General features: G+C 54.0%; 12 protein-coding genes across 12 annotated transcripts; 6 read left to right on the forward strand and 6 right to left on the reverse strand.

Moving 5' to 3' along the window:
- Positions 1-379: 379 nt before the first annotated feature.
- Positions 380-1,917, forward strand: An08g10870 (uncharacterized protein; the record flags this gene model as incomplete). Its single annotated transcript, XM_001393153.1, has 2 exons — positions 380-737; positions 797-1,917. The coding sequence occupies 2 exons, from the start codon at positions 380-382 to the stop codon at positions 1,915-1,917; spliced, it is 1,479 nt and encodes a 492-aa protein (XP_001393190.1).
- A 234-nt stretch (positions 1,918-2,151) lies between these two features.
- An08g10880 (uncharacterized protein) lies at positions 2,152-4,594 on the reverse strand (the record flags this gene model as incomplete). Its single annotated transcript, XM_059749393.1, has 5 exons — positions 2,152-2,656; positions 2,717-3,195; positions 3,249-3,407; positions 3,461-4,301; positions 4,392-4,594. The coding sequence occupies 5 exons, from the start codon at positions 4,592-4,594 to the stop codon at positions 2,152-2,154; spliced, it is 2,187 nt and encodes a 728-aa protein (XP_059604181.1).
- Positions 4,595-4,960: 366 nt separating this feature from the next.
- An08g10890 (uncharacterized protein) lies at positions 4,961-5,574 on the reverse strand (the record flags this gene model as incomplete). Its single annotated transcript, XM_059749394.1, has 4 exons — positions 4,961-5,077; positions 5,179-5,265; positions 5,305-5,416; positions 5,558-5,574. The coding sequence occupies 4 exons, from the start codon at positions 5,572-5,574 to the stop codon at positions 4,961-4,963; spliced, it is 333 nt and encodes a 110-aa protein (XP_059604182.1).
- Positions 5,575-5,631: 57 nt separating this feature from the next.
- On the forward strand, positions 5,632-6,403 carry An08g10900 (hypothetical protein; the record flags this gene model as incomplete). Its single annotated transcript, XM_059749396.1, has 4 exons — positions 5,632-5,813; positions 5,908-6,007; positions 6,061-6,297; positions 6,344-6,403. The coding sequence occupies 4 exons, from the start codon at positions 5,632-5,634 to the stop codon at positions 6,401-6,403; spliced, it is 579 nt and encodes a 192-aa protein (XP_059604183.1).
- An 816-nt stretch (positions 6,404-7,219) lies between these two features.
- On the forward strand, positions 7,220-7,941 carry An08g10910 (uncharacterized protein; the record flags this gene model as incomplete). The annotated part of the gene is made up of 3 exons (XM_059749397.1): positions 7,220-7,309; positions 7,591-7,688; positions 7,773-7,941. The coding sequence occupies 3 exons, from the start codon at positions 7,220-7,222 to the stop codon at positions 7,939-7,941; spliced, it is 357 nt and encodes a 118-aa protein (XP_059604184.1).
- A 115-nt stretch (positions 7,942-8,056) lies between these two features.
- Positions 8,057-9,918, reverse strand: An08g10920 (uncharacterized protein; the record flags this gene model as incomplete). Its single annotated transcript, XM_059749398.1, has 7 exons — positions 8,057-8,083; positions 8,165-8,252; positions 8,313-8,376; positions 8,432-8,514; positions 8,574-9,329; positions 9,388-9,585; positions 9,647-9,918. 7 exons carry the CDS (start codon positions 9,916-9,918, stop codon positions 8,057-8,059), a joined length of 1,488 nt encoding a protein of 495 aa, XP_059604185.1.
- A 444-nt stretch (positions 9,919-10,362) lies between these two features.
- Positions 10,363-15,964, forward strand: An08g10930 (uncharacterized protein; the record flags this gene model as incomplete). Its single annotated transcript, XM_001393159.3, has 5 exons — positions 10,363-10,445; positions 10,503-10,529; positions 10,581-11,017; positions 11,071-15,782; positions 15,836-15,964. 5 exons carry the CDS (start codon positions 10,363-10,365, stop codon positions 15,962-15,964), a joined length of 5,388 nt encoding a protein of 1,795 aa, XP_001393196.1.
- Positions 15,965-16,543: 579 nt separating this feature from the next.
- On the forward strand, positions 16,544-17,467 carry An08g10940 (uncharacterized protein; the record flags this gene model as incomplete). The annotated part of the gene is given in 4 exon segments (XM_059749399.1): positions 16,544-16,582; positions 16,635-16,818; positions 16,829-17,011; positions 17,142-17,467. 4 exon segments carry the CDS (start codon positions 16,544-16,546, stop codon positions 17,465-17,467), a joined length of 732 nt encoding a protein of 243 aa, XP_059604186.1.
- A 604-nt stretch (positions 17,468-18,071) lies between these two features.
- An08g10950 (hypothetical protein) lies at positions 18,072-18,826 on the forward strand (the record flags this gene model as incomplete). Its single annotated transcript, XM_059749400.1, has 2 exons — positions 18,072-18,114; positions 18,240-18,826. The coding sequence occupies 2 exons, from the start codon at positions 18,072-18,074 to the stop codon at positions 18,824-18,826; spliced, it is 630 nt and encodes a 209-aa protein (XP_059604187.1).
- An 84-nt stretch (positions 18,827-18,910) lies between these two features.
- On the reverse strand, positions 18,911-20,386 carry An08g10960 (hypothetical protein; the record flags this gene model as incomplete). Its single annotated transcript, XM_059749401.1, has 8 exons — positions 18,911-18,973; positions 19,063-19,166; positions 19,199-19,327; positions 19,421-19,570; positions 19,626-19,719; positions 19,802-19,839; positions 19,928-20,027; positions 20,213-20,386. 8 exons carry the CDS (start codon positions 20,384-20,386, stop codon positions 18,911-18,913), a joined length of 852 nt encoding a protein of 283 aa, XP_059604188.1.
- Positions 20,387-20,931: 545 nt separating this feature from the next.
- Positions 20,932-22,695, reverse strand: An08g10970 (uncharacterized protein; the record flags this gene model as incomplete). The annotated part of the gene is made up of 6 exons (XM_001393163.3): positions 20,932-21,795; positions 21,853-22,170; positions 22,232-22,346; positions 22,406-22,468; positions 22,528-22,607; positions 22,681-22,695. 6 exons carry the CDS (start codon positions 22,693-22,695, stop codon positions 20,932-20,934), a joined length of 1,455 nt encoding a protein of 484 aa, XP_001393200.1.
- A 714-nt stretch (positions 22,696-23,409) lies between these two features.
- Positions 23,410-26,062, reverse strand: An08g10980 (uncharacterized protein; the record flags this gene model as incomplete). The annotated part of the gene is made up of 6 exons (XM_059749402.1): positions 23,410-24,012; positions 24,069-24,453; positions 24,511-24,685; positions 24,740-25,131; positions 25,189-25,840; positions 25,912-26,062. The coding sequence occupies 6 exons, from the start codon at positions 26,060-26,062 to the stop codon at positions 23,410-23,412; spliced, it is 2,358 nt and encodes a 785-aa protein (XP_059604189.1).
- Between the last annotated feature and the right edge of the window lie 141 nt (positions 26,063-26,203).

Raw genomic sequence — 26,203 nt, forward strand, 5'->3', positions numbered from 1 at the left:
TGACTAGGGCGACATTTGGTCGGGATAACAACGACCTGGGCAAGAAGAAGAGGCCAGAGATAGATAGCTTTTGAGGTCGATTATAAGACTCACTTCGTTGTCTCACATTGCTTCGATAGCTGAGTCAGACAGACCAAATCCTGCCGATTGAAAGCTGTTCGGCAGCCAAAGCATCTCCGCAATTGATTCGGTGTTGCTGCAGAGTCTCATCCGGCGGCCGAAACCCGAACCACGCCAGGATGCAAGATCCGGCCCGCCACAGCCCTGAATGCAACATTTCATAAAGTACTTGAAAGGCAAGAAATGATTCCTCATTGAAAGGAAGAGGAGAGAGAAGATCTAGTGCGCTCTCTTATCTTCCAATCATTGCCCGTCCAGCATGACTGTCATTCCTGCCGCCGACGACAACTCGCGCAAGCCCTACGATGCTGTGATCCAGGCCATCGTCGACTATGTTTACGACTACCAGATCGCCACCGATAATGCCTGGGCGCGGGCCAAGGTCGCCTTGATGGATGCTCTTGGAGCTGCCCTCGAGAGTATCCATACCAGTCCCCAATGTGCACAGCTCGTTGGACCGGCGTTCCCCATCGCCCCAGCCACCTCGGGTTTGTTCCGGTTACCGGGAACAGCCTACCAGCTGGATATTCTCAAGGGAGCCTTTGATCTGGGGGCCATGATCCGCTACCTCGACCACAATGATGCCTTTCCCGGTGCAGAATGGGGGCATCCCTCGGGTGAGCTACAGACCACTCTAGCGACTGTCAAGTCACATACACTAACAATATTGATTTAGATAACCTTGGTGCCATCCTGGCCGTCGCAGATGTCCGCAGCCGTGTAGCCCTGGCAGAGGGCGACCCCGACAGCATCGTGACAATGCAGCAGGTTCTGGAGGCCCTGATCAAGGCGTATGAGATTCAGGGCTGCTTCCAGATCAAGAATGCCTTCAACAAAGTCGGGTTGGACCACACCATCCTGGTCAAGATTGGCGCGACCGCCGTGTCGGCCTGGCTGCTAGATCTTCCCCGCGAGCAAGCCCTTAGTGCCGTATCTCACGCCTGGATGGACGGCCACCCACTGCGCGTGTACCGCCAGGCACCCAACACCGGTCCGCGCAAGGGCTGGGCAGCGGGTGATGCTTGCATGCGGGCTGTGCATCTCGCACTACTAGCCAAGGCCGGACAACCAGGTGCCAACACGGTGCTGACCACGCCCCGCTGGGGTTTCTACGATGTACTGTTCAAGGGCCAGGAATTCGATCTCCCCCAGCCATTTGGCACCTGGGTCATTGAAACGGTGCTGTTTAAGGTGAACACGGCCGAGGGCCATGGAATGACGGCAGTGGAAGCCGCGCTGGAGATCGCCAATACCCTGCGGGCGCGTGGACTTGACCCAGCCAAGGATATCCAGTCAATCCACGCCAAGACCCAGGCTGCTGGTATGACGATCATCAACAAGGGCGGCGCAACTTTGCATAACGCCGCAGATCGTGACCACTGCCTGCGGTACATGGTCGCTGTGGTGCTGCTGAAGGGAGCGCAGGTCGAGACGGCCGACTACCAGGACGACAGTCCCTGGGCGACGGACCCGCGCGTCGATGCCCTGCGCCAGAAGATCACCATGGCAGAAGACCCCAAATACACAGCCGATTATCATGATATGGCGGTGCGCAGTGTGGCGAATTCGCTCACTGTCACCCTGACGGACGGCACGACGCTGCCTGAAGTGTTGGTAGAATATCCACTGGGACATGTCCGACGCCCGGAGACGCCGCAGGAGGTTTACGCAAAATCAGAGCGGAATCTGGGTCTTCGACTGTCGACAGATAGAGTCCAGCAGATCCTGAAGACGGTGGCATCGGAGGAGTTTATGTCGCTACCAGCATGCCATTTTGTGAACCTTTTCAGTTTGTAACCGAGGAATGGAAGGAGATTATTCTATATTGGAGACTTCTGATGAATATGTGGTTTATGTTTATGTCTAAGCGATCTATCTATCGATCTATCTATCACAATACAATCATGCAATCAAACAAAATAACAGTGCCAGCCAACCTTGCAATGCGGAATCCCAGTAATCAGATCCAATGCGAGAAAAAAATTCAAGTAACAGCGTAACATCGTAAGCGTCAAAACAGAACGAGATCATTCACTGCATCAATCCCAACGCAGTGTCCGGGCCAGCAAATGAGTCCAGTAGATTGTCAAACATGACCGGCCCACCATCCGTGAAGATGGGACCGCCCAGCGAGAAGCCCGGTCCAACGGAGCCTCCCGCATCAAGGAAGAAAGAAGGATCCGGCTGGGCTGACAGATTACTAGGAAACTGGGGCGTTGCCGGTGTCGTGTCCCACCCAGCATCGGCTGTCATGGCACTCAGATCCCAGAAAGGGTCCGGCATTGCCGGCTGATCCACCTGGGACTCGGCCCCTTCGAGGGGCTGGTGGAGCCGAGTGACGACTTGACAGCAGAGAGCACTGACCTCGCGCACTCGGGCCGTATACGACGTCGCGGTTGTCTGTGCGGCCAGAATGTCCGCGCGCGCCGCAAAGGATGTCAGCAGCGCCACATCCGACGCATCCGCCCGGGGGTGATCCTGCAGCACCTGAATGTACACTTCCAGGAAGAGGATGAGGGAGTAGTTGAGGGTGACACTGGCAAAGAGTTAGTATGTGTGGCCTAGGAGCGGACAGTCTGCCGAGCAGCAGACCTACCTGGCGAACATGGCATAGCCAACGCGACGTCCTCCCAGGTGGTCACCATTGCACAGCTTCTGGAGCAACTGCAGACCTGTGCGAGCATGACTGTATCGAAGGGACCGGCTTTCCGGCCCATTAATGCGCCGTTGCACGAGAACTCGGCTGATATACAGCGCATACTGCAGTTCCGCGGCTGCCAGCACCTGGGACGCCTCTGGCGTGCCCGTCGGATGCAGGGCATGTTCGTGCTGTACCGCCCAGTCCTCCAAGCGGCGGGCAAGCTGGCTAGCACGGCGGGAGATTTGCTCGCGGCCACGCCGCGTGCTGCGGGCTGAATGTAGCCGACGATACATCTCCTCGAGGATGGTGGCCAGCATTATCCGTGCCGTGAACTGGTCCTCGATGAGTGACCCGCACTTGGAGCTGGGAATTGGGATAGCACAGGCATAAGAAGGGAGCAGACACGGCTTGCCAACCGCCAAGGCCGCATGTTTCTTTATGTTCAGTCAGTCAAAGCCTTTGTATAATAGTGGGAGGGAACACTAACATCGATGATGAACAGGCACCAGAAGAGGTGGCGCCGCTCTGCTTCCTGGGGAGCCCCTGCGGCCGTCTGGTGCAGCCCGATGGTGCGGGCCAACTGACAAGCCTGCGCAAATACCGTCTCAAACATTGTGAAGCTGAAGTATCGGAGTGCTACCAGTGCCTGCATATGTGAGAATGAGGTCTAAGTTGGGCGGATGGGAGATTGGAGCCTACCATACTGAACAGGCTCTGGACGTTGGCGAGACGTGGTTGCAGAAGGCGCTCAAAGTTATTGTAACAGCGGCGCGCATTGAGCAGAAGATGGACCACCAACCCTCGCTCCAGGGTACTGTCTCCCGTGTGTCCCCCTGGCCGTGCGGCACTCGACTTGGCCTCGAGGGTGTGCAGTAGGATGCTATTGAATGAACATACCCAGGCCAGGTCGGGGCCATCGCTTCGCGGCCCATACTGCTGCTCAATGGCATCAAGCACGCTTTGTCGATCATAGAGAGGGAGGAAAGGGTTTAGGTCGGTGAAGTATGCTTCCACGAAGCCTTCTAGCAAGGTTCGCGGGGGCAATGCTGGTGGGAGATCATCGTACTTGGGCTCAGAGACAGGCGGAGGACCCGTGGCCAGCTGCTGGAAGAGCTCGCTGGCGTCCGACAGATACCCTCCCAGAGGCGTCGACGGGGACAGACCCTCGCGCCCACGCGGACTCGCTGGGTTGGAACCGTTCTCCGTTGATGATATTGACGACATCAGCTGGATGCTCGCAGCTTGTGCCTCAAAGTAGAGCGATGCTACCGGACTGCTGTAGTGCATTGGATCTGCTTGCGGATCTCGTTCACCGCGAGCGAGCGGATCGGACGAGCCATCCGACCAGCTATCCTCAGAGTCGACCGAGCCGCGGCGAGACTCTTCTCGGTCTTCATTACCCTCTGAATCTGGTCGAGAAGCGGGTTGAGATGGAGTGCCGTATCGCGGGGTGTTGGCAGCTTCAACCACGGACAAACAGCGAAAGAGAGCCTCTTCAATCTTGCCCAAACGACTGCCCAGGAGCTCCACATCATTCACTCTATAGGAAAAGCTTGTTAGACAGGGAACTCGCGATCACATCCCACCCAGGCGGCACGGACCATGAGGGGGAAAGAGAGGGGCCACTTACAATTTCTTGGTATGGTTGATGCGCTTGCCCTTGTTGGAGAATTCACAGGGCAGATTGGACGCCCGACAGCTTGAGCACTTGGGATACTCTTTATTGCAGCGCACTTTGCGGATTCGACACTCATCACACGCTGGGCTCAGCGACCCGGTCTGGCGGGGTCGATTCTTCTGGACGGACACGCTTGATGCGCGGGGAGTAGCCATGATGCTCGCACAGGTTGCCAGCTACTTGGTTGGCCACGCTCAGGCAAAAGGATCGATGATTTACGACGCACTGATTCAGGGAATACGAGGAGAGCTTGGCTACCGTGTACCTGACACTTGGGGGCCCGCTGAACAGGCCATGCACCGGCTGATATACCAAGACCGAAGGTATCTCTGGGCAGCACGCCATGACCACTTGGACCCGCGGGCCGTTATCGGGAGAGGGCCACTCCCACCTCCTCCAGCGTCACACCAGGCTCATCAAGCTTCCTCATTCTCTTGGATGGCGCCTGGGAGAAGGAGATCCTGGTGGGCGGAGGATTCCTAGCGCTGACCTCAGCGGGACGACTGTTAGCCTCTGATGGCTCAGCGTGCTTGAGGGGATAATCCTGTCTTTAGGATCCTGCGCTTGGCACGGTCGATAGCAATATCTGCTGAAGAGGACCCGGCGGAGGAGGAATGGTCTTTCATAATCTCAGGGTGCTATAGCCTCGACCCACTGGCAGGAAGGTGCGTCCGTGTGTTTTCAACCTGTCTTTTTCCGCGTGGCGCATCCATCGCTCCGTGATAGACATGGCGCTTACCCGCACTGGTCCGGATGTTGAATTCTCCCAGGCTGCATCCTCCCGAGTGGCAACACCAGAGCAGGAAAGCCAAACGAGCCGTGAAGCCTGTTAAGTTAATATTATGATTCGGATGTCGGAATTAACCCATAATGGGCAAGTCCTCAGCGTGGTATTTCCACCCGAGACATGCGCGTTCGCATCTTCATCGACAGGGGTGGCTGACCTTCGCGCAGGGATGTAGCCAGGCTGCTGCAACCTGCTACATCCCTCAAGCTCTGGAAGAGTTACGTGTCGTGTTACTACGTTAGCTACCTAGAATCTCCATCTTACTCAGCCGGACGTTGGTTTGCTAAATTGCTTGCAATCGTTCGTCAATTCCATTATTCGCCCCTGTCACCTCTGTGCAGGTTCCATTTTCCGACCCCAGAGAAGGTCGCTTTGGGGGCCAACTAGGACGCCCGCTGCTGTGAGATGGATAAGATGAAGATCCCAGCGTCAGGCAAAATTGGAGGTGCTTCCGGCTCAGGATGCGATCGTTGGAGATATCGGAGCAAAATGTCCCAGCGACAGCATCACCCAACGATCCAGTCTCCAAAAGACGTCTGGACCTGTGGTCGACGATCTGCCGCCTTTAGCAGGCGTGGCGCCACGAGGTAGATCGATCGATTGGCAGTGGCTAGACCCAGCGGACCGTCATTATCTGATGGAGCGGCTCCGGGAACTGTTGCTGACGTTCTTTTGTGAGAGGCTCCAGTCACCAGTGACGGACGCGGTCCAAAATGAACGCTTGCCGATGCAGCGAATCCACATCAAATGGAACATCGCCCCTGACCATGCGACCTGGCCAGTCAGAACCAGGCAATTCTCAGCTAGGACCAACGACCATTGTGTCTCCTGCAGGATCGTCTCATCCTCTCCCCCGCCAACCTTTCCCGTTGTGGTACCCTCTGTCCCGGAGCTTATCCTATGTCAGACTCCCATCCTGACAAAATGGGGGATATTACGACTAACATTTTGCATGTGGCAGGTAGGGAGTACGAGGTTTCAGATTACAATTCAACCCCTGTTGCTAATGCATCGTTGGTCCACACAGCGGCAACGGCTTACTCGATTGCTGATATCCGCTTATTCAGAGTGGTACCCAGAAGGCCTAGTTATTCACTCTGCTTATATACAAGTTTAGTCAGATATCAAGATCGGTTATTTTGCTATCCCGGGTGCGAATTTCGGAGAAAACATGTGAATGGGATCAGCTCACGCTGACTGCATGCTCGCCAAGGGAATCCTCCCATCCTCTCTTTATTCCCTCCCTCAGGCGTAGACCAAATTGCTGAAGGTGATTCTTGCAAAACTGCACTAGCTCTGGAGGGATCGACAACAAGCCATCACCAGGTGGGTCTAGTTTCGGACCGCTGGGGAAAGGAAGGGCCGTCGTGAAGCCGAAGTTCTGGTTAGGGCGTCTGGGGGTCTTAGTGACCTCGTATCCTAATCCAACCAGTCGCCATTCCATTCCCACGTTGGAGATTACGCTGAATTTGTCACTCGCTGCTAGCAGGAAGAGGAAGGAAGCCCTTCAGCAATCTAATATCACCTTCCTGCATAATCTACCGATAGCACGTTAGTCTGCTTGACACCAGTCCGGCCCTCTTTCCACCTTCAGGCTGGTGGTGTCGTGCTAAGCACTGGTGGGTGATTGAGGGACCGGCAGCGTGGGTGGTGGGCCTGGCAATCCTGCCAGTGCCATCTCCTCATTCCTCCCCTTCCTATAGGGTGAGTTCTGCAATCTTCAGAAGCGACTCACTAGGGTGGTCTAACTAAGAGCCACTAACTCACTAGTGTCGTCTGCTGAATAACCGCATCGCCTCTCCTCCCGCTCGCTAGCAGAAAAGCGGCCCCGATGGCTCACTTGCAGCTGCGCCCCTAACACCATTTCGGATATGGAGATTGCGGTCCTCGGAAATAAGTGAGACTCTCTATCTGTTCGGTATCAGCGGAAGGAGCTCTGCAACCTTGCTGTATTATCAATCACCTAGGAGCAGCGATACCTGACAGACACGAGATGGCCAGAGAAGTCGCCAAAGCACCAGCGACCCACCGACCAGCACGCCCAATGCCGATCACTGATGAGTCTCCGTTGACTGCAAAGAAAGTTAGATAAGGTAGTCACTTAAGACACTGTCGATCATGCATCGTGGCCTGTCAAACATCGTCTCAGGTGAAACAGGGGCGTCTAAGTAACTTTGACGCGCGACTACCACTCCCGCGTCGATCCGCAAAAGCCGTCTAGCTGTGAAGAACGGCCAAGCAACAGACCAAAGTCAAATCTTGAAGATCTCGGCTGGAACCGCTATAGGCAGCGAGGAGTTCCCCAATAGAGTCAGCCGGTGACATGCCATGCATCAAAAAACGGTTGCTTGAGAGTGAGACTAGGGCGCCCTTCAGCCGGATGAGGAAGTGATGTCCAGGCTCGGAGCTTCAATTCCAGATGTGGATAGTGTGATAAGATGCATGCAGGAGAATACGAGGCGGTACTTCTAGCTGGGCCTAACCGGATGATTACGAATCTCGCCAATAGGCTACTTCAGTCCATGCATACTGCAGTGATTCTATAGGGCAGGGATGCCACCTGTCACGGAGGATGCCGCTATCAATACCCCCGGTCCTACCTGCCCGAGAACAAGACAACAGCATTGGACTGGCACATCGGTTGTCGCACTTGAGGCTGACATTCATCATGGGCATGGATCCATTGTTCTGGAGGCAGCGAACCATCTGCCGTGAAGATATCACCAGGTTTGATTTTCGAATCACGCAAATACATAAATTTACCTCGTACTTTATGTCAGAGTCGCCCTCGCTACGCTGAGTTTAGTGGAAAGTCTAAGACTTTCACAATCTAGCCATTGGCCATTCTATTTGCTATCTGCAGACCTTATCTCATAGACGCCATCCTATCCACATTCCATGTGATCTCGAGGAAATGCATGTCTCAGTCATATCATACCTTCATCAGACGAAGGCCGGAAACATTCCGACGCCTGGCCCAGGTGGTCTGTCGGCTTGCATGCGTTTTAGTCCTAGCTTTACTGATGCTATTGACCGGTTTACGCTAAGATTGTCTCACCGATGAGAGCGAAACTGCCTAGACCTACGCCATCTCGCGGTTCAAGTGTCCGGTGTAGATCTGGCCGGGCCGCCAGATACGTGCCGTGCTCGCTGTCACATCGTTAGTCTCAGAGTGGGACACGCAGTGGCAAAATGGGCCACTTACACATGGCTTCTTTCCAGTGGGCCATGAATCCCTGCGTGCGGGACAACAGCGACAACGGTAGAATAAACTCAGTCGGGAAGCCCCTATTCCCAATGCGTTAGCGGGTCTGATGTCTGAAACCACTACTTCACGGAAGGCCTACATGGCACTATACACAAGCGCCGCAAAGAGATCGGCGTTGGGCCGTAGCTTCCGGGTGACAAAGTATTCATCCTCCGAGGCGACGCGGTCCACCTCAAACGCCACCTTCAGCAGCGGGTTCCGGGCGATCTCTTCCTTCAACTCGTCTAAGATCTGGCGGATGAAGATGAAGCGCGGGTCTGTGACGCGGTAGATGCGGTGACCGTAGCCGTACAGACGCTCCTTACCGGCCTTGACACGTTCTATCTTGGCCGCGACGTTCTCAACCGAGCCAATCTCCTCGAAATTTTTGTAAGCTACCTCAATGGCCCCACCATGCAGCGGACCATAGAGCGCCGACAGTGCGGAGATCATACAGGAGAATACATCCGGCAGGGAGGAGGCTGTCTGCAAGAACGCGGCAGTCGAGCAGGTCATCTCGTGATCGGCAATGAGGACCCAGAGACGCTCAATGCGGTCGACGTACTGGGGGTTGGGCAGTCCTGTGCTAGACTCGACGTGGCCCATCATCAACAGGAAGTTCTCGATGTAGGAAAGTTCCGGACGTGGCGGGGTAAATTCCCGTCCGGTATGGTGGCAGTAGACAGCAGCGGTGATCATGGACAGCGAGCCCATCAGACGGACGATCTCATCATCGACGGCCTTAGGATTGCCCAAGTAGAGGTTCTTGGCCGCATGGGCGGGGATGCGATCCATCTGGGTACTCTGGACAGCTGACAGAGCGGCGATCATCATGCCGATAATGGACGAGTTGGGACTGGAGCCGTTAGACCGTGGGGGAAAGGACTAGAGGCTAAAACTAGGGTGAAACTTACGGGAATGCCTGAATGACTTTGAAGACGGATTCATCCAGGACAGGTACGCTGGAGAGCTTCTCCTGCAGAGATTTGGCCTGTTCCGGCGTCGGCCATTCTCCCCAAATGAGCAGGTGTGCCGTGTCAATAAACTTCTTCTTGCCCACAATATCCTCGATGTTGTAACCACGGTACTGGATGGTTCCCTTCAGGCCATCGCTGCGCCCCGTTATCAGTTACTCTTCGCCATGATCAATCCTATGCAGCAGAGAAAACGCACATGTAGGTAACCTGGCTCTCACTAACAGCCGTGTTGGAGTATCCGGGGTCAAACACCCGGATGCCCTGCTCGTTCTGATCTTCAGGATGTGCGGGATCCTCGGGGGACTTGAGTTTCTTGAATTCGCTTGCGTTGATGGCGTTGCGCACGATAGGGATGGGGAAGTACTTCCCCGTGCGGCTGTCTACCACATGGAGAACGGGGGGTTCTGGCTTGGTCTCTGCATTCTGGGAGGCGCCGTTGCGGGCACCGTTGGATGCGATGTCGGGCATAGTGATGGTGATATTACTTTGATGTGGGAATAGGGGATTGAAGGTCGTAAATTAAGATGACTGTGCCAGCTTGATGGAATACCTCGTATATAAGCTACATAGTAGACATCTCATACATAGAACTGTCTGACGCATCTTCAACTGCAGAAAATGTCTCCTGGTGCAATTGGGGGCTGTAAATCCCTCGAATCCTGCCGTCGGGCATCGGCCGCCGGGCCAACCCTCCTTCTTCCATGCTGATGCGCCGAAACCCCCGGGGTCCCTCGGACATCTGCGAAGGCGACAGTGCTCGGCGAGTGGCCAAAGATAATCAGATCGGATTAATGCTGTCCGCGTGGAATAGAGAGACATCTATATGAGCAGCATTTTCGTACCACAACCCTCATATCCCCCTTCGCGATGTCCATCGTCGTTTTCTGATCACCACACATTACACAATACAAGATGGGAGAGCCGATTCAATCACTCCCAGAGTCGGAGCATGAGCGACGTGCTCTGGCACGAACACTGCTCATTGAGCTTCTGGCGTAAGTGTCTCACTAGGCTGGATTCCAAAGGGTTGTCAGCTAACGTAACCTGACTAGCTACCAATTTGCTTTTCCGGTTCAATGGTGAGTGTCATTCCTATACTTTAGTTGCAAGTTCGCCACTGACTTTATCAGGATTGATACACAGAAACAGTTCTTCACACGAGATGAGGCCGTGGAGCGGTACGTGGAGGTTGGCCCAGCCAAGGTGTTATCCACCATGGGCAAGAAGACGGTTGCCCGCAATCACCAGCTGCAGGACCAGCTGCGTCTGATTCGCCGGCAGTTCCTCTCCCATAGTGATGACTACGCCCAGATATGCTATGAATATGAGGAGTCACAACCAGTCGCCACCCCAGAGGCTCAACCTGCCCCTGCTGCCCCAGCACCGGTTGCCGTGGCCGCTGCTGCCCCCGTCGCTCCTGTAGCTGCTGCTCCAGTCGCAGCGGCAGTCGCAGTCGACGATGTGCCAGCATCTGCACTGGATATTGTGCTGGCCCTGAGTGCCCAGAAGCTGAAGCAGCCATTTGACCAGGTGCCCCTACAGAAATGCATTCGGGACCTGTCTGGAGGTAAGACCGTCCGACATGAGTCCTCCAACAATTCCCAGTCTAACGCTGTCCAGGTAAATCTACGCTACAGAACGAACTTATTGGCGATCTTGTGGCTGAATTCGGTGGTACACCTGACGGCTGCGAAGATCTTCCCCTCGAAGCTGTTGGGGCAGCCCTCGAAGGCAGCTTCACCGGCCGTCCTGGCAAAGTCATGTCTGCACTCATCGCCCGCTTAATCTCGGCCAGGTTCCCAGCTGGATGGAACCAGAACAGCATCCGCAGTCACCTTGAGACACACTGGGGGCTAGGATCACAGCGCCAGACAGCTGTGCTCTGCTATTCCGTCAGCCTGGACCCCTCTGCCCGGCTGGAGAGCCCCCAGGCAGCCAAAGAATTCGTTGACAGTGTCGTGGCCCGGTACGGACGTCATTGTGGCATTACTATTAGCCCAGCTGCAGCATCTGCTGGCGGAGGTGCTGCCGCTGGTGGTGCCATGATAGACTCCAAGGAGCTGGAACGGCTGCGCACGGAACAGAACGACGCTTTCAAGCAGCTCCATTTGGCACTCGGAAAGATGCTGGATAGCGATGGCGATGAGCTGGTCCAGAAGCTAGCGCACAGCGAGGAGCTGTGGCAGGAAGCCGACCAGAAGTTGGAAGCCTGGCAAGCGGAGTTTGGTGATGGCTTTTTGACTCGCATCTCACCCATCTTCAACCCCCAGCGCGGTCGCAGCTATGACGCCTGGTGGAACTGGGCTCGCGTGGATATCGCCTCGTTGCTGTTAGGACCTGGTAGCACTTCGAACGAGGAGAAGATCTGGCAGGTGCTGAACCGCTCGAATCCCAGCGCCTTCGACCTAGTCAAGTATCACATTGCCCACCCACTACGCCACGGCGACAAGCAGCTGCAGATCCAGCCCTTGGAGCAGCTGTTCCAGGGCTATCGTGACGCACTCCAGGGAGACTCCGTCTTTATCCACCGGCTGCCACCTCTGGGACCTCGCACCACCGTCACCCCCAAGGGAGTTATCGAATACGAAGAGATCCCACGCACCATTGGTGGACGCCCAGATAAATACGTCGAGCTGCTCAAGCGCGGAAGCCGCTTCGATGCCCCCAGTACTGACAGTCTGCCTTTCGTGCGCCTTTGTCGTCCCATCGGCAGTGGCTGGAAATACCACGATGCCCTCACGTCCAACTACCTCGATGCTGTCCAGGCCGCCACTTCTACCGGCATCAGCTTCGCCGGCAAGACGGTGCTCATCACTGGCGCAGGGCCCCAGTCCATCGGTGCTGAGATTACACGCGGCCTGCTAACAGCCGGTGCCAATGTCATCGTCACCACGAGTCGCTCCAACATGGACTTCTACCGCAGTCTTTACCGCGACTTTTGCGGTCGGGGTTCGTCCTTGACGGTCTTCCCGTTCAACCAGGCCAGTCGCCAGGACTGCCAGGCCCTCATTTCTCACTTATACAACGACACTCTGGGTACTGCCGGTGACATTGACTGCGTGATTCCCTTCGCCGCCATCTCCGAGAATGGCCGACAGATTGACGGACTCGATGGTCTGTCAGAGGTGGCCCACCGCGCCATGCTGGTTAACCTGCTGCGTCTCCTAGGCTGCATCAAGCAACAGAAGGAGGCCCGTGGATATGGAGCCAACCCGACGCAGGTCATTCTGCCGCTCTCACCCAACCACGGTACCTTCGGCGGGGACGGGCTCTACTCCGAGTCGAAGATTGGCCTGGAAACACTCTTCAACCGCTTCAAGTCCGAGAGCTGGGGTGACTATCTCACCGTGTGCGGCGCCGTTATCGGCTGGACCCGCGGCACAGGGCTGATGAGCGCCAATAACATCGTCGCAGAGGCCATCGAGGCTGAAGACGTGATCACCTTCTCGTCGGCTGAGATGGCACTGAATATCATGGCACTCATGACCCCCGCCATTGCGGAGGCCTGCGAGGACGCCCCCGTGTACGCGGACCTGGGTGGCAAGATGGAGCAACTGGCTGACCTGAAGGGGTTGTCGACTGCCGCCCGTAAACAGGTGCAGCACCAGGCTCGCGCACGCAAGGCCATCGCAGCCGAGGACGAGCTGCACGAGCGGTTGTTGAAGGGCCCAGAGGAGCCGAAACAGCCAACCACTGCTCCCACTACACGCAAGCCGCGTGCCAATCTGACGGTCGGCCATCCAGATCTACCGGACTACCAGGCGATGACAGCATGTATTCAGCTGCCTGGACGCGAAATTATCGACCTGAATAAGACCATTGTCGTCGTGGGCTACTCTGAGCTAGGACCCTGGGGTAGTGCCCGCACCCGCTGGGATATGGAGCGGACCGGCGATCTCAGCCCGGAAGGGTACGTCGAGATGGCCTGGATCATGGGTCTGGTCAAGCACTTCGAGGGCGACCAGCAGGGATCTCCCTACGTCGGTTGGGTCGATGCCAAATCCAACCAGCCTGTGCACGAAGCCGACTTTGCGGAGAAGTATGGCGAGTATATCCATGAACACGCGGGTCTGCGCTTCATCGAGCCCGAGCTCTACGACGGCTACGACCCAGCCAAAAAGGAGTTCCTGCAGGAGGTGGTCGTGCAGGAGGACTTGCCTGTCTTCCAGGCGACACGTGCCGTTGCAACCGCATTCAAGACGAAGCACGGCGACAAGGTGTCTATCTCGCCGGCTGGAGAAGACGGGGAGGAGTACAATGTGCAGTTCAAGCCTGGGGCGCGGTTCTTGGTGCCCAAGGCGCAACCATTCGACCGACTGGTGTCCGGCCAGCTGCCAACGGGATGGGATCCAAAGGCGTACGGTATCCCAGCGGATATTGTGTCGCAGGTGGATCCGATCACGCTGTATGTTTTATGCTGTGTGTGCCAGGCCATGTTGAGTGCGGGCATTCAGGACCCCTACGAGCTGTACCGACATATACATGTCTCGGAGCTGGCCAACTGCATTGGCACGGGCGCAGGTGGGCTGATCGCCATGCGTGGAGTGTACCGTGATCGGTATCTCGATCGTGATGTGCAGAATGATATCCTGCAAGAGTCGTTCCCCAATGCCATGGACGCCTGGGCTAACATGCTGCTCATGGGGGCGGCAGGTCCCATCAAGTCCCCGTCAGGAACATGTGCCACTGCCATTGAATCTTTGGACACGGCCTGTGAGGGCATCCAGGCGGGCAAGGTCAAGGTGGCCCTAGTAGGCGGCACAGATGACCTGCAGGAGGAAATGTCGTACGAGTTCGCCAATATGAAGGCCACGGCCAACACAGTGGAAGAGCTTGCGCGCGGTCGGACTCCAAAGGAAATTTCCCGCCCGACGGCCAGCTCTCGTGCAGGCTTCGTCGAGTCAGCAGGATGCGGTGTGCAGGTGCTCATGACGGCGCAGCTGGCACTCGAGATGGGAGTGCCGATCTACGGCATTGTCGCATACTCACAGATGGCAGGCGACAAGATCGGTCGCTCCGTGCCTGCCCCTGGCAAAGGAATCCTGACAGCCGCCCGTGAGTCCACCACGACATCGCTGTCGCCCCTTCTGGATGCCACATTCCGCCAGAAGCAGTTTGAAGAGGTGCGGACGCAGATCCAGCAAGGGGCGGCTCGCCAGCTTCAGCAGGCCCGACAGGATGGTTCGCTCTCGCCACACCTGGCCCAGGTGATCGAAAGGGCGGCGGCGTCACAGATCCGCCAGGCTCAGAATCTCTACGGGTTGGACCTACGACAGCAAGAGCCTGGTATCTCACCCATTCGGGCAGCACTGGCTGTATGGGGTCTCACCGTCGATGATATCGCAGTGGCCTCATTCCACGGTACCTCGACCAAGGCCAATGATAAGAATGAATCAGAGGTGATCAACACGATGATGAGCCATCTTGGTCGCACCAAGGGTAACCCAGTCATGGTCGTGTGCCAGAAGTATCTGACAGGCCACCCCAAGGGCGCTGCAGGGGCATGGATGCTCAACGGAGGCCTGCAGATCTTGCAGACGGGAGTGGTGCCAGGCAATCGTAACGCGGACAACGTGGACTCGGTTCTACAGCAGTTCGACCACCTTGTGTATCCCGCAGAGTCCATCCAGACCCGCGGAGTGAGAGCCTTCATGCTCACCTCGTTCGGTTTCGGCCAGAAGGGCGGTCTGGTTGTGGGTGTATCCCCACGTTATCTATTTGCCGCAGTGGACCAGACCCCCTACGAGGCGTATCGCATTAAGGCCCTTCGACGCTGTGAGATGGCCAACCGTGCCTTCATCGAGGGGCTCAACACGAACACCCTGTTCCAGGCTAAGACGTCGTCCGCCTGGGCGGCCGAGGATGAGATGCGGGTATTCCTGGACCCGTTTGCGCGGGTTGCCGTTGACGACGGCAGCTACTATTTCGATGCCAAATGCCTGCATCCAGATTCGGAGGACTCGGCATCTGAGACCAGCTCCGGGGTGTTGACGGCCGTGGAGACACCCTCGACTCCCACCAGTGAGCCATTGATTCATGCGTGCCAGAAATGGGTGGAGGGAGCTGTGTCGACGGACGGAACAACCTCGGTGGGTGTGGACATTGAGTCGGTGACTGCCATTAATGTCGAGAACGAGGTGTTTCTAGAGCGAAACTATACTGAGGCTGAGAGGGAGTATTGCCAGGCTGCGCCAGATCCGGCGCACTCGTTTGCAGGCCGGTGGGCAGCCAAAGAGGCCGTGTTCAAGAGCCTGCAGGTACCGTCGAAGGGAGCAGGAGCTCCGCTGAATGAGATTGAGATCCTCAGTGAAGGTGGTATCCTGACTGTTCATGTGAGTTGCTCTATTCCCAAGTCTGTGGTAATGATAAGCTAACGAGGACACAGTTGCATGGTGAAGTCAAGAAGCTGGCGGAAGAGAAGCAGCTGGCCAAGGTTCAGGTCAGTATCAGTCACTCAGGCGAGCTGGCCATGGCGGTGGCTGCGACTACATTTGGACCAGCTGAAGGGGAGTAAATGAGGTTGCAGGAAAGGAGGGATGGGGAGAAAGGACCCAGACTGTACAGAATGACCTAGCTACTTGGTGTTTGATGATTGTTTTTCTTATCTTGTGTAATGAGTATTATGAGCTTTACGATTAGACAATACAATTTACATCACTCTGCAATTGCCGCAAGTATCAATGTCATGCATTTGAAAGCGAGCGTCTAAGTCCATGGGAGCTGTGTCTTATTTTTGGTTCACGATATGCGATCTAGAAAGAAGCATAATCTTGAAACAAATGTTGCAGCATTCATTCTGACGCAGCCCCCAACGGTTATTATGTGTACTTAAAAATCACAGCAGGATCCTGCTGCCCCCGGCCAAACTGCCAGATGCGAAGGGTACATTGTAGTCTTGATTGCCAGAGCATTATGTGTACTATGATAACCTCCAACCATGCCGTGTGTCGCTCAACGTACAATTCCAGACCAAAGAATTACCTGATTTTCAACTATTGCCCTCAGGCAAAAGAATACTTGGATTTGAGAGATGTCCATAATCTTAAATAACTGAAGACCCCGCACATCCTGGAATGACCTGATTGTTAACACCATGAATAACACCCTATTGATTTCTTGCTCGCTACTCCCAGTCCCAGAGCTCACAATATTGTTAATGACATTTTTACTTGAACGTGCCAAAGAAGAAAGACTTCCCTGAGCTCATCACGGCTCAATGGAAGACGTTTGAGAATCACCTGCACGGCATCTTCCGCCTCTTATTCTCCATTGAGGATGGCGATTTGGAAAAGGAATCTCCAGAAAAGTATCGAGAACTAGCGCGCATCTCTCATCAGCGAGCAGCCGACGATCAAGTGGATCAAAGTGGTGGATGTAGTAGAGAAGGAACGGATTGCCGCCGCTGCCAAGTGGTATTTCTTCGACAATGCCAGCTTTTTAGCCAATCACCCTCCGGTCGAGGTTGACTGGCATTCTGAAGGTGTGACCAGGAGCCTTGTAGCCCAGGCTGTGCAGCAACATGAGCAGCCACGACACGAGATGGTCCAAGGGCCACATGCATGTAAGTCAAATATCTTCTGAATCATGAATTGGTCAGAGCGGGAAACAGATCCCTTTTCTTCACATCGAATTCTGAATAGGGAGAACTTCTGAGCCGTTACGTTGCGTAACTGACTACCGGTCCTCTATAGACCTTCCCATTGGCTTCACGGGACCCGAGTCTCAATGGCAAGGTTTCGGCAGTAAGTGGTTGGAATGGAGACTTGGGGAGGCGGACCGATTGGGGCTGGAGATCAAATTGGATGCTACCGATCCAGGTGTACCTCTCTACGGAAAATACAACTTTCAGGTAGTCAAGACGCATGAGCTGAGGCTGGTAATGCCCGTGAATTTGACTAGGAGTGAGGTGGAGGAATGGAAACGCTGTGAAGAGGAATTCGTACCCATTCGCGGGACTGTGATGGTACGCTTTTCAAGTGGCGTTCCGGCTGAGAGCATGGTGGTTAAAGGAAATTAGTATAAGAGGAAAGCCTAGTATATAAGAAAGTCACTGATTTGATATATTTTCTTGTGGATAATCATGAATTTTACGGCAGGATAAGATTCGGTGAGACAAAGACTAGTTTCTTTACAATGGGGTTACAAAGGTATTCGCCTACTCCCTGGACTCTCTACCTCAATCTTGAAAGAAGAATGCTTAACAATACCCTCTTTTGTCCACTGGAATAAGTTCCGAATACATCCAATCAACAGAGCGGCGAGTCCCCATCTCCCCCCCACCCCGAGTCCCCAATGTTTGTGGCAGTTTGATAGACGAAGTTGTAGAACGGTTTTGATATTCTAGGCATTCTACAGCCAATCACCAGGCTTCCCCCATTATTATTATTGACTGCTGTAATGATTTTCATTGCCTTCCCAGCTTAAATAGGTGCAATCAGCCTCTCCTGGCTCTTTGTCTTGCAACCGCTTCTCTATTTCGTCCTTTGCATCTCAAGGTGGAGGTCCATTGATCACAGTATCTCCACATCATAAACCCTGCCCATCTTCTATTCCATTCTCGAAAGTGTCTATGACGCACCTGACCTGATTACACCACTCATCTTCTGGCTCCATCTAGCATTATGGTAAACCTACGGCGCTTCGAGAGCCACGTCTGGAATATACGTATCAAAGGTTAGTACGGCCTTTTTGGCACCAAACGCATGCATATCAAAGTCAAAAAGGAAAATGAGTATAAAGAAGCTAACGATTAAGCAAAATAGGTCGATGGTATCGTTCCTGTAACGCAGGAGAATTGTTTTCCGACAAAACCGATCGCTCCAGGGCGTTGACAAAGATCAAGCAGCTATGTGACCAGCCGGACAACCTGGATGAGTGGGAGGAAGCTCCTTTTCCCGCTCCGCTGAGCTCGGATTCCAGCTTTGTCTACACTGTGGATATAGATGCTGGCACGTTGGGAGTGACATACTTCAAGATGGTAGGGACTCGTGCCCAGTCTCAGACTGACTGGTATGACCTGCGCACGGTATGTGAGGCCTCTAGCTTGTCCAGCGTCAAATGCTGTGAGAAGCCGCAACCTTTACCTACGCAGTTGCCTGGAAAAATTGGGAACGACGAATTGGCACAGCTGACATTGGAACCATTGCATCTTGTCCTTGATTTTCCCCTTCCCTTGAACGAACTGCAAGCCCGACTGTACATCCATTTCCTTTGCGTCTGGCGCTGGCACTTCATTGACCCATCAACTTGGCGCTATGATTCCCCAGCCATGAATTACTTTTGTATTGCCATCTTACGTCTTGCAGCCTGGGACCTCGAAGTGTCCTATGACACTGACATCGGACTCCCAATGTTCCACCATACTCTTCCACCCTGAAGCTGCCCCGAAGGCAATATCTACTGGTTCCGAGGATTCCTGATTGTCCTACACGACAACCTGGAAGACCAGTCCATGGTTCGCTCAGCCGTTCGGAAGGCTCAACAGTACCTTGAACGGACCACAAACCAGAGGCGCCATACCCGCCTGATCATAATGTCGACATGTCACATTGTCTTCGCGGAGATCGCCGACGACACTGTACGTGCCAGCAGCCCCAGCATGCTACTTTCTACCATGTCAGGGGTCCAGCAGTCTGCAGGTTTCCGTGCCCTCTGTGTGATCCTCACGTCGAACTGTTGGCCAGAACGCATGACCTCAAGAGAGGAATGGAAGTTACCTTGGGAAATCATACTACTCATCCTGTCGAACCTGGACCGACGCACTGTGGACGCACTTGCACACGCGTCAACTCCTGTCCGAATGCGGTGTTACCCCAGAACTTTCCAAAGCCAAGATATACCCCAATTGGCGAACGTGGGTGTGATGAACTACCCGTTGCTGATACACTGTTGTGGCAAGCGCAGCGGACTCGAAGAGTCCGGGGTAATGTGTTCAGTTTGCTACTCCTGGCAACACACTGACTGTATTAACCTGAACGCACTTCCAAGTGAGAGTAGTCCCCGCTACATTTGTTCGCGCTGCAGATGTAGCAGGCCACCGCATGCTCCGGGCCCCAAGGACGTGCGCTGGTATCTTCAACGTGGATTTTACCACGTTCAACACGAAGGTGAACCCAAGCGACTCTCTCTACAGCAAAACCCGTGCCGTTGTAAGAACCATTATTATTATGATAAACCCTGTCTTAGGAATGTCGACTTCACGATCCGGTTTGATGGCGCTTTTTCGGGGTTAGCATATGGCTTAGGAGACAAAACCCCGGGAATGGGTTGCTATAGATGACTTGGGAAACCCCACGTAATTTTATAGTGCTTTAGAAGATTCTAATAAATATCTAATGTTTCCTTGTCTTACAATAATGCCCCTCGGGCCTCTCAGATTGTACTCATCCACTGTCCGCTGCCTCATCGAGCAGGAGGTGTATCGTTCTGTGGCTATATGCCTTAGCACTCATTCAAGCTGTACACTATCGCTTCATACATGAAAAGCATTCTGCTCCTGCGATTGCACCAGATGGTGCCCAAGCCACGAGGCGCTCATATTTAGCTAATAGTCCATGATACTCGTAGAAGTAGACCGACTGACTATGGACTAATATTGTCCAGGTACTTGCCAATCCGGTGTTTCGATGCTGAATGGAATGCTGAAGGCGACTGGTACAACTTGAAAGTGGATCATAAACCTCTTATCTGACCATTATGTGATCGTCAACCGTGCGATCTGCTAAAGAATGTCGTTGAATCTGGCGGATGGTGTATTCATAACCTGTAGAGCAGTTGCTGCCCGTTGACGTGGGTGCCACTGTGAACCACTTGTCGATAAGAATATAGTATGATAGAATGCCGATGACATTGCTTCCACGGTGTCCTCGTTGCTTGAGTCCTCTTCGACACGTCGGACGAGTTCATCAAGAATGGGAACGGTGAGATAGTCTGCCATGGTTGGTGGTCTGGTTCAAGGGAAGAGTACAACTTATGGTACTGCAATATGAACGATACTGGAACTTGTGTGGGGGTGGGGAAAGAGAGCACCAAGAAATGGTTGTAGCTAAGCTCGAGCTGACCGCTTCGCCAAGGTGGGGGAGAAGTTATTGTCACCGCGAAATAAGCAGAGAATTGGCCGAGGATCAGCACTGATCGTCGATCATCTCCGCAAGGTTAAGAACTTTGTAGTCGGCTTCCTCCGTTCTGTAAAATGTTTTATTGTCTATCATAAAACCCAACATCACATATTAACATAACTAACCCTTTCCCTGTATGCAATCCTGGACCAGCCTCATACTAGCCATCACCTTCCCAGCGCCAAAACGCCACATGAGACTCCCAGAGAGCTCAAGTCTATGTGTATGCAGTAATAGACTAACAAAATAGAGAGACACAGAACTAAAAATAAATATCCAATCCCTTCGATGCATCGTCTCCCCAAGCCTCACTTTCATTCTATCCATCCTTTTCTGATAAATCGTGTGAGAACCGCACAACCCCTCACAACTCCAATTGAGACGACTTTCTGACGCTGCCACCATATTTGTAAAAGAGCATTGGCACGGGGATCATGCCCAGTGTGACGAATCCCAGCAGGGAATTACCCCATCCGTAGCCCAAAGTCGCGTACATGCGCGGTCCCGCCAGCGGCAGCAGAGCACCCATCAGCGACCGGGTAACCACCATCGCGGCGGTACCGGAGGCAGCGTACCGAGGATAGCAGTCAATCACATAGGTCTGCAGGGTATTGTAAATACCCACCATGCCGAACGCAAAGGGTGCCAGGCCGATGATGGGCACAATCCAGTGTGTTTTCTCCTGCGCAGACCATCCGTACCAAAAGAACGAGACAGGGATGAAGAAGGCAAAGATCATGGTGATTGACAGGCGCATTTCCGGCTCAAAGACGTTGTTGTTGCGCAACTTCAACCGGGTGATCATGCGATCACTGACCAAGGCGAAGACGATCTGGCCACTGATAAAGCCGACACCGAGACCGAGATATGCGAGGCCACTGATTTCCGTGCTCCAGCCGTAGGACTTCTTAAAGACATCGGTGACGGTGGTGAAGAGCAAGTAGAGGCATCCGTACAGTGTGGCCAGATAGGTCGCAACGGGAAACACGATCGGCGAACGGACCAAGAGGTAGAAGGGCATGATCAACCGCTTGCCGAGGGTACCGGTATAAGAACCTTTGGCGTCCGCTCCATCAGGTTCATAGCAGCTGTAGAGCTCGGGACGATTGAGCTCCTTGCGAAGACGCTCGGTCTTGCGGCGGATGATTACGACGTGGTTGGTCTCCCGGTTGAAAACCATGACCAGAGCAGAGAGCGTGCCGCCCGCGATGACCAGCACCCAGAACACCTACCAGGGGTATCAATATCAGTCATGTGGATGAAAAGACAGGTGGAATTGACATACCCAGTGCCAACCCGCTCGCTGAGCGATGAAACCTCCAAGAAGTGGTCCTAGCACGGGTCCGATCAAGATACCCGTAGTATAAACTGCCATTGCGATTCCACGCTGTTCAGCCACAAACAGATCCGCTACCACACCACCGCCTGTAGTCAAACAAGCCGAGCCACCAACACCCGTCAGGAAACGAAAGACGATCAACGCAGATATATTGGGGGCCAGCGCGCAGCCAATTTGGAAGGCGACGAAAAACGTGTTGGCCGCACTGAGGACGATCCGTCGGCCGTACATCTCACTCAGCGGAGAGAAAAAGAGAGGACCAGTCTACATGGCAAGTTCGGTAAGCTCAAGTCATATTCTTGCACAACACGGAAACCACACATACCACATAACCGATGAGATAACCTGTGACTGAGAGAGTTCCCAAAATCGTCGACGTGACATCAAATTCCTCTTCCGCATATACCACGCCCGGAGAGAAGACCGAGGACGCGAATGGACTGTAGAGGTCGTGAGTAAGAGCCAATTATTTGTTTATTTTGAAGAACTCTCAGCATACCTGATGAACGTGATGGTACTGACCAGTATCATCAGAAACCACTTCTGGGACACAGGGAAATTCCTATTCCGTGTCAGATGCTCGATCTTTCGTGGTGGCAGATGTGAACGATTATCTCTCACCTCGGGTTTGTTGGGTCATCCTCGCCGTCCCATCCTACCATATCCTTCTCCAAGTCTATCACAGGGTGCACGTCGGGTCGCTAGTAACTCGACGTTAGTCAACAGCTAGCTAGTGGACAATAATTCTTGATGACAGCGGGATCTAACGCCTACCTTACCGCCGGCCATGGCGCTGAATTGATCTTTGCTAGTGATTGGTTCTTTGTATTCTCAGAAATCCAAAGTCGAAGTTTATAGTGGTTGATCTTGCACTAACAATTGAACAAACGATCGCATAGTTTGGTTACTAGTGCTTAGCCCTTGTTCGTAGGATTGATGCGCCTGGGCACCATTATATGAGATATATAAGGAGGCCGCGATACATCCTCAGGGAGGCTCGGGCCGTGCAGTGTTCAAAATCTGACAGACTCGTCCAAAAAGGAGTCGTGAAATGCACTAAGCATATCTTTCCGGCACGCAATTGACCGCCACGTTGGGTCCGACCTTGTGCAGTGGTTGGGATCAGCACGTCTGGACGTTGCAGCGTCGGCTGGCCGGCACTCGGCCTGCGGGACCCGATGTTGGGGTTAGACCGTCCCATCGCTCTGCCGCCCGTAAAATCGGACAACTCTCACCCCAGCAGCCACTCGGATGTTGGGTGGTCAAGTCTCGGAGTGGAGTGGACCAGAGGGAAAAAAAAAAAAAAAAAAAAAAAAAAAAAAATGATAGATGAACAAACATTAAGAGAGCCGAAAAAAAGAAAAAAAGAAAATAATAATATGAGAGTTCATAATCGGTTGCCACGCGCACGCGGCAGCAAGCGCAGTCATTAGCGGTCGGATTTTATGGTGCCCGCACATTAGACACTATCCCCAATACCACACAATCACACTACAAGCCGGTCTAAAACAGATAGTCGAAGCTGAGTAAATCCCCCGTCATCCCGTCAAACTCCCCAAACTCTCTCCCGAACAGGTATTCCTCGCCTTCCGTAGGTCGCTGCAAATTAAAGGGTCGCGCTTCTAAGTAGTACGTCTGATCTCCGAGTCCTGGCTCCGGTCCATAAGTGGCAGCGGCCCCGGCCAGCGCCTCCATGACTCGCTCAGCTGATTGGGGAGTGGTGTTTTCGGGCGCCGGAGTTGGCATGGTCGTGCCTGGTGCACCTGGTTGGAGCGGGGGAACCACATAGCCTGACGGCACCGGGGTGGAATCTAAATGAGATAACGGCGGCTGTGATGCAGGAATCATGCCGTATGCCTCGACCCGATTAGGCTGGGAGGGATGCGTCTCCACGCCGCGCGTGAATAACTCTGGACTGGGAGCAACCACCTCACCCGCTCCCGGACCATTATATTTTTGATTTCCCTGAGGGGATGCACCATAGGCCTGTCTTGTTGTTGGCCCGGTATACGGCTCATGAGGTTTATCTGGAGCTGCCTCTGCGGTGTCATTCGGACTTTGAGACTGCGAGCCGTGATCCGATTTCGTGAACGTAGCTGTCAGTACCTAATTTCGCTTACGTTAGCCGAGAAACGTGAACAGGAAATCATCTGTAACCGTACCGTTAATGCCACATGCAGGCGACGGGAATGGGAGCTGTAAGGGGTGAGGCACATCAGCATTCTCTTTGCTGTGTTCAAATCCATCTTGAGATTCCTCGCGGTATCTGGGTTCTTCGAGCCCACGACCACGTATATCAGCGATAGACCTGCTGTGCAGACCATGTACGCAATCCTCCAGTGTGCTCCGTACAGGAGACCATCCCGGTGCATATCCTCCGTCAAATGGATGAGATTGCGGCTGGCGTCAACACACGCTGAGGCGTATTTGTGGAATCCATGTTCTGCATGACCGTTCCCCTCGGTGCTGTCGACGAAATAGTGCAGGAATGGTCGATATAGAAGAATTTGGACGTGGGCATAAGTCATCCATAGCTCGTATTTCGCCCTGTGACTTGTTAGCCGGGTGGAACCTCGGGTTGGTCAGCATGCTTGGTGACCTTACTTCTCCAAGTGGGGTGCGTATCGACTCGTTCCCCGTTTATACCCCAGCGGGAGCGATGTGGACCATTTCTGCAGCTCCTCTTCGAGCTGCGTAACAATTTCGTTGCTCACCAGGTGGCTCATGGATCCGCTGTTGGTTTTCCGCCGGACGCCTCCCGACGGATAAAGCTCGCGAACTATTCGATCCAGAATGTTGTGGAGTTTCAGTAACGCGACAGAACCCGACATACTCCGAATCAGCGCAGGGTCTTGTAGGGACTGTGATATCCTGGTCGATTTGAGGTCGTTATCATCCAGATCTAGCGGCTGCTCGATGTCGACTTCATTGCTGTTGATCGGCCGCGGATAGCCGCACATCGAGGCTACAACCATCAGTAATTGTCGCAGAGACCAGAACAGCCGTCGTTTTATCTCCGCGACGATCAGATTGTCTCGTGAATTCGGCAGCTGCAGGTTCATGCGAACGGCGAGAGAAAATGCGTGCGACAGACATGTATAGCACGGTGATAGCCTCTCCGTGCTTAAGATAAATAAATTCATGTAGAATATTGCTTGTAAGGTAACGATGTCATTGCAGTCGTGCAGATCCACCAGATCACGGCATGTCGCGAAATATTTCGTTCTGCTTGCGTTAGCATGCACCTAGTTCAACGATACAGCAGAAGGGAAAGAAATATACCTCTCTGCGGTCATGTCGTCCCCGCTTTCCGATGGACCCTCGCCGATCTTCTCAAAAAGACAGCCCAACGCCATGAGAGCGTAAACGAGCGGGATATGGCGCATTTCCCCTTCCCCATAGTCGCTCCGATCCAGGCTGTAGAGTAGTTCGAAGGCCGAGTCAAACGTGGGTCGGTGCACGACATGATAGAGCACGCTTGCGTCCAGCGCAATGTTGATTAAGTGCTCCGCTCGCTCACGGGGGGGTAAGCAGACGACCCGCGGCGCCGGAGTGGCTGACTGGAACAATTTCACCCCCGGTTTCTCTCGAATGCGTAGCCGGCTGTCGAAATCCGCGCCGGGCCAGTCTCCCAGCTCTGCTTTGAGACGCTCGATGAAAGCACGGTCGGCAGATGAGAAACCAAAGCGGGCCTCTCCTTGGCTTGACCGGAGCTGAGGCCGGGGATCTGTCGGGTCGGATCCGACATCATTGGCGCCGGCGGTTGACGGGGGAGGATGTTGCGTCGCCGAGTTGGGGGACTGGGACGAATCTTTGGTGGCCGAAATGGTTTGATAGGATTCCTCCATCGCCTTGACCCTCTTCTCCAACTCCTGCAGACGATCGAAATGTGGGGAAGCTTTGCGTTTGCGACGTGGCTCCGGATACACACACTCTGTACCCGTTAGCTTGGCTCCAGCCTGCCGTCTGCGGTCTCATCAGATGTAACCAGAAAGGGCCTCGCACCATTGAAAGAAGTGCGACAGTGATTGCAGGTGGTGGCCCCGTCACACTTGATTTTCATCTGGCGACAGCGCTCGCATGCCCGGCGAGTCCGATCCTTGGGTCTCCCGGCGGCATCGGACTGGGAGGCATTCCCATTTGGGGGCGGGGGCATCTGAAAATGGCGGAACATAACGAGAGCGATAAGGGACCTGACTGCGATGCAGTCATTTGGCGATAAGAATTGGAGGAACTAGCATGCAACCATAGCAAGTAATGGGGAGAAGGAGAAGAAGAAGAAGGGGGAAAGGGAGAG

The sequence above is a fragment of the Aspergillus niger genome, assembly GCF_000002855.4.
Source record: "Aspergillus niger supercontig An08".
Lineage (NCBI taxonomy): Eukaryota > Fungi > Ascomycota > Eurotiomycetes > Eurotiales > Aspergillaceae > Aspergillus > Aspergillus niger.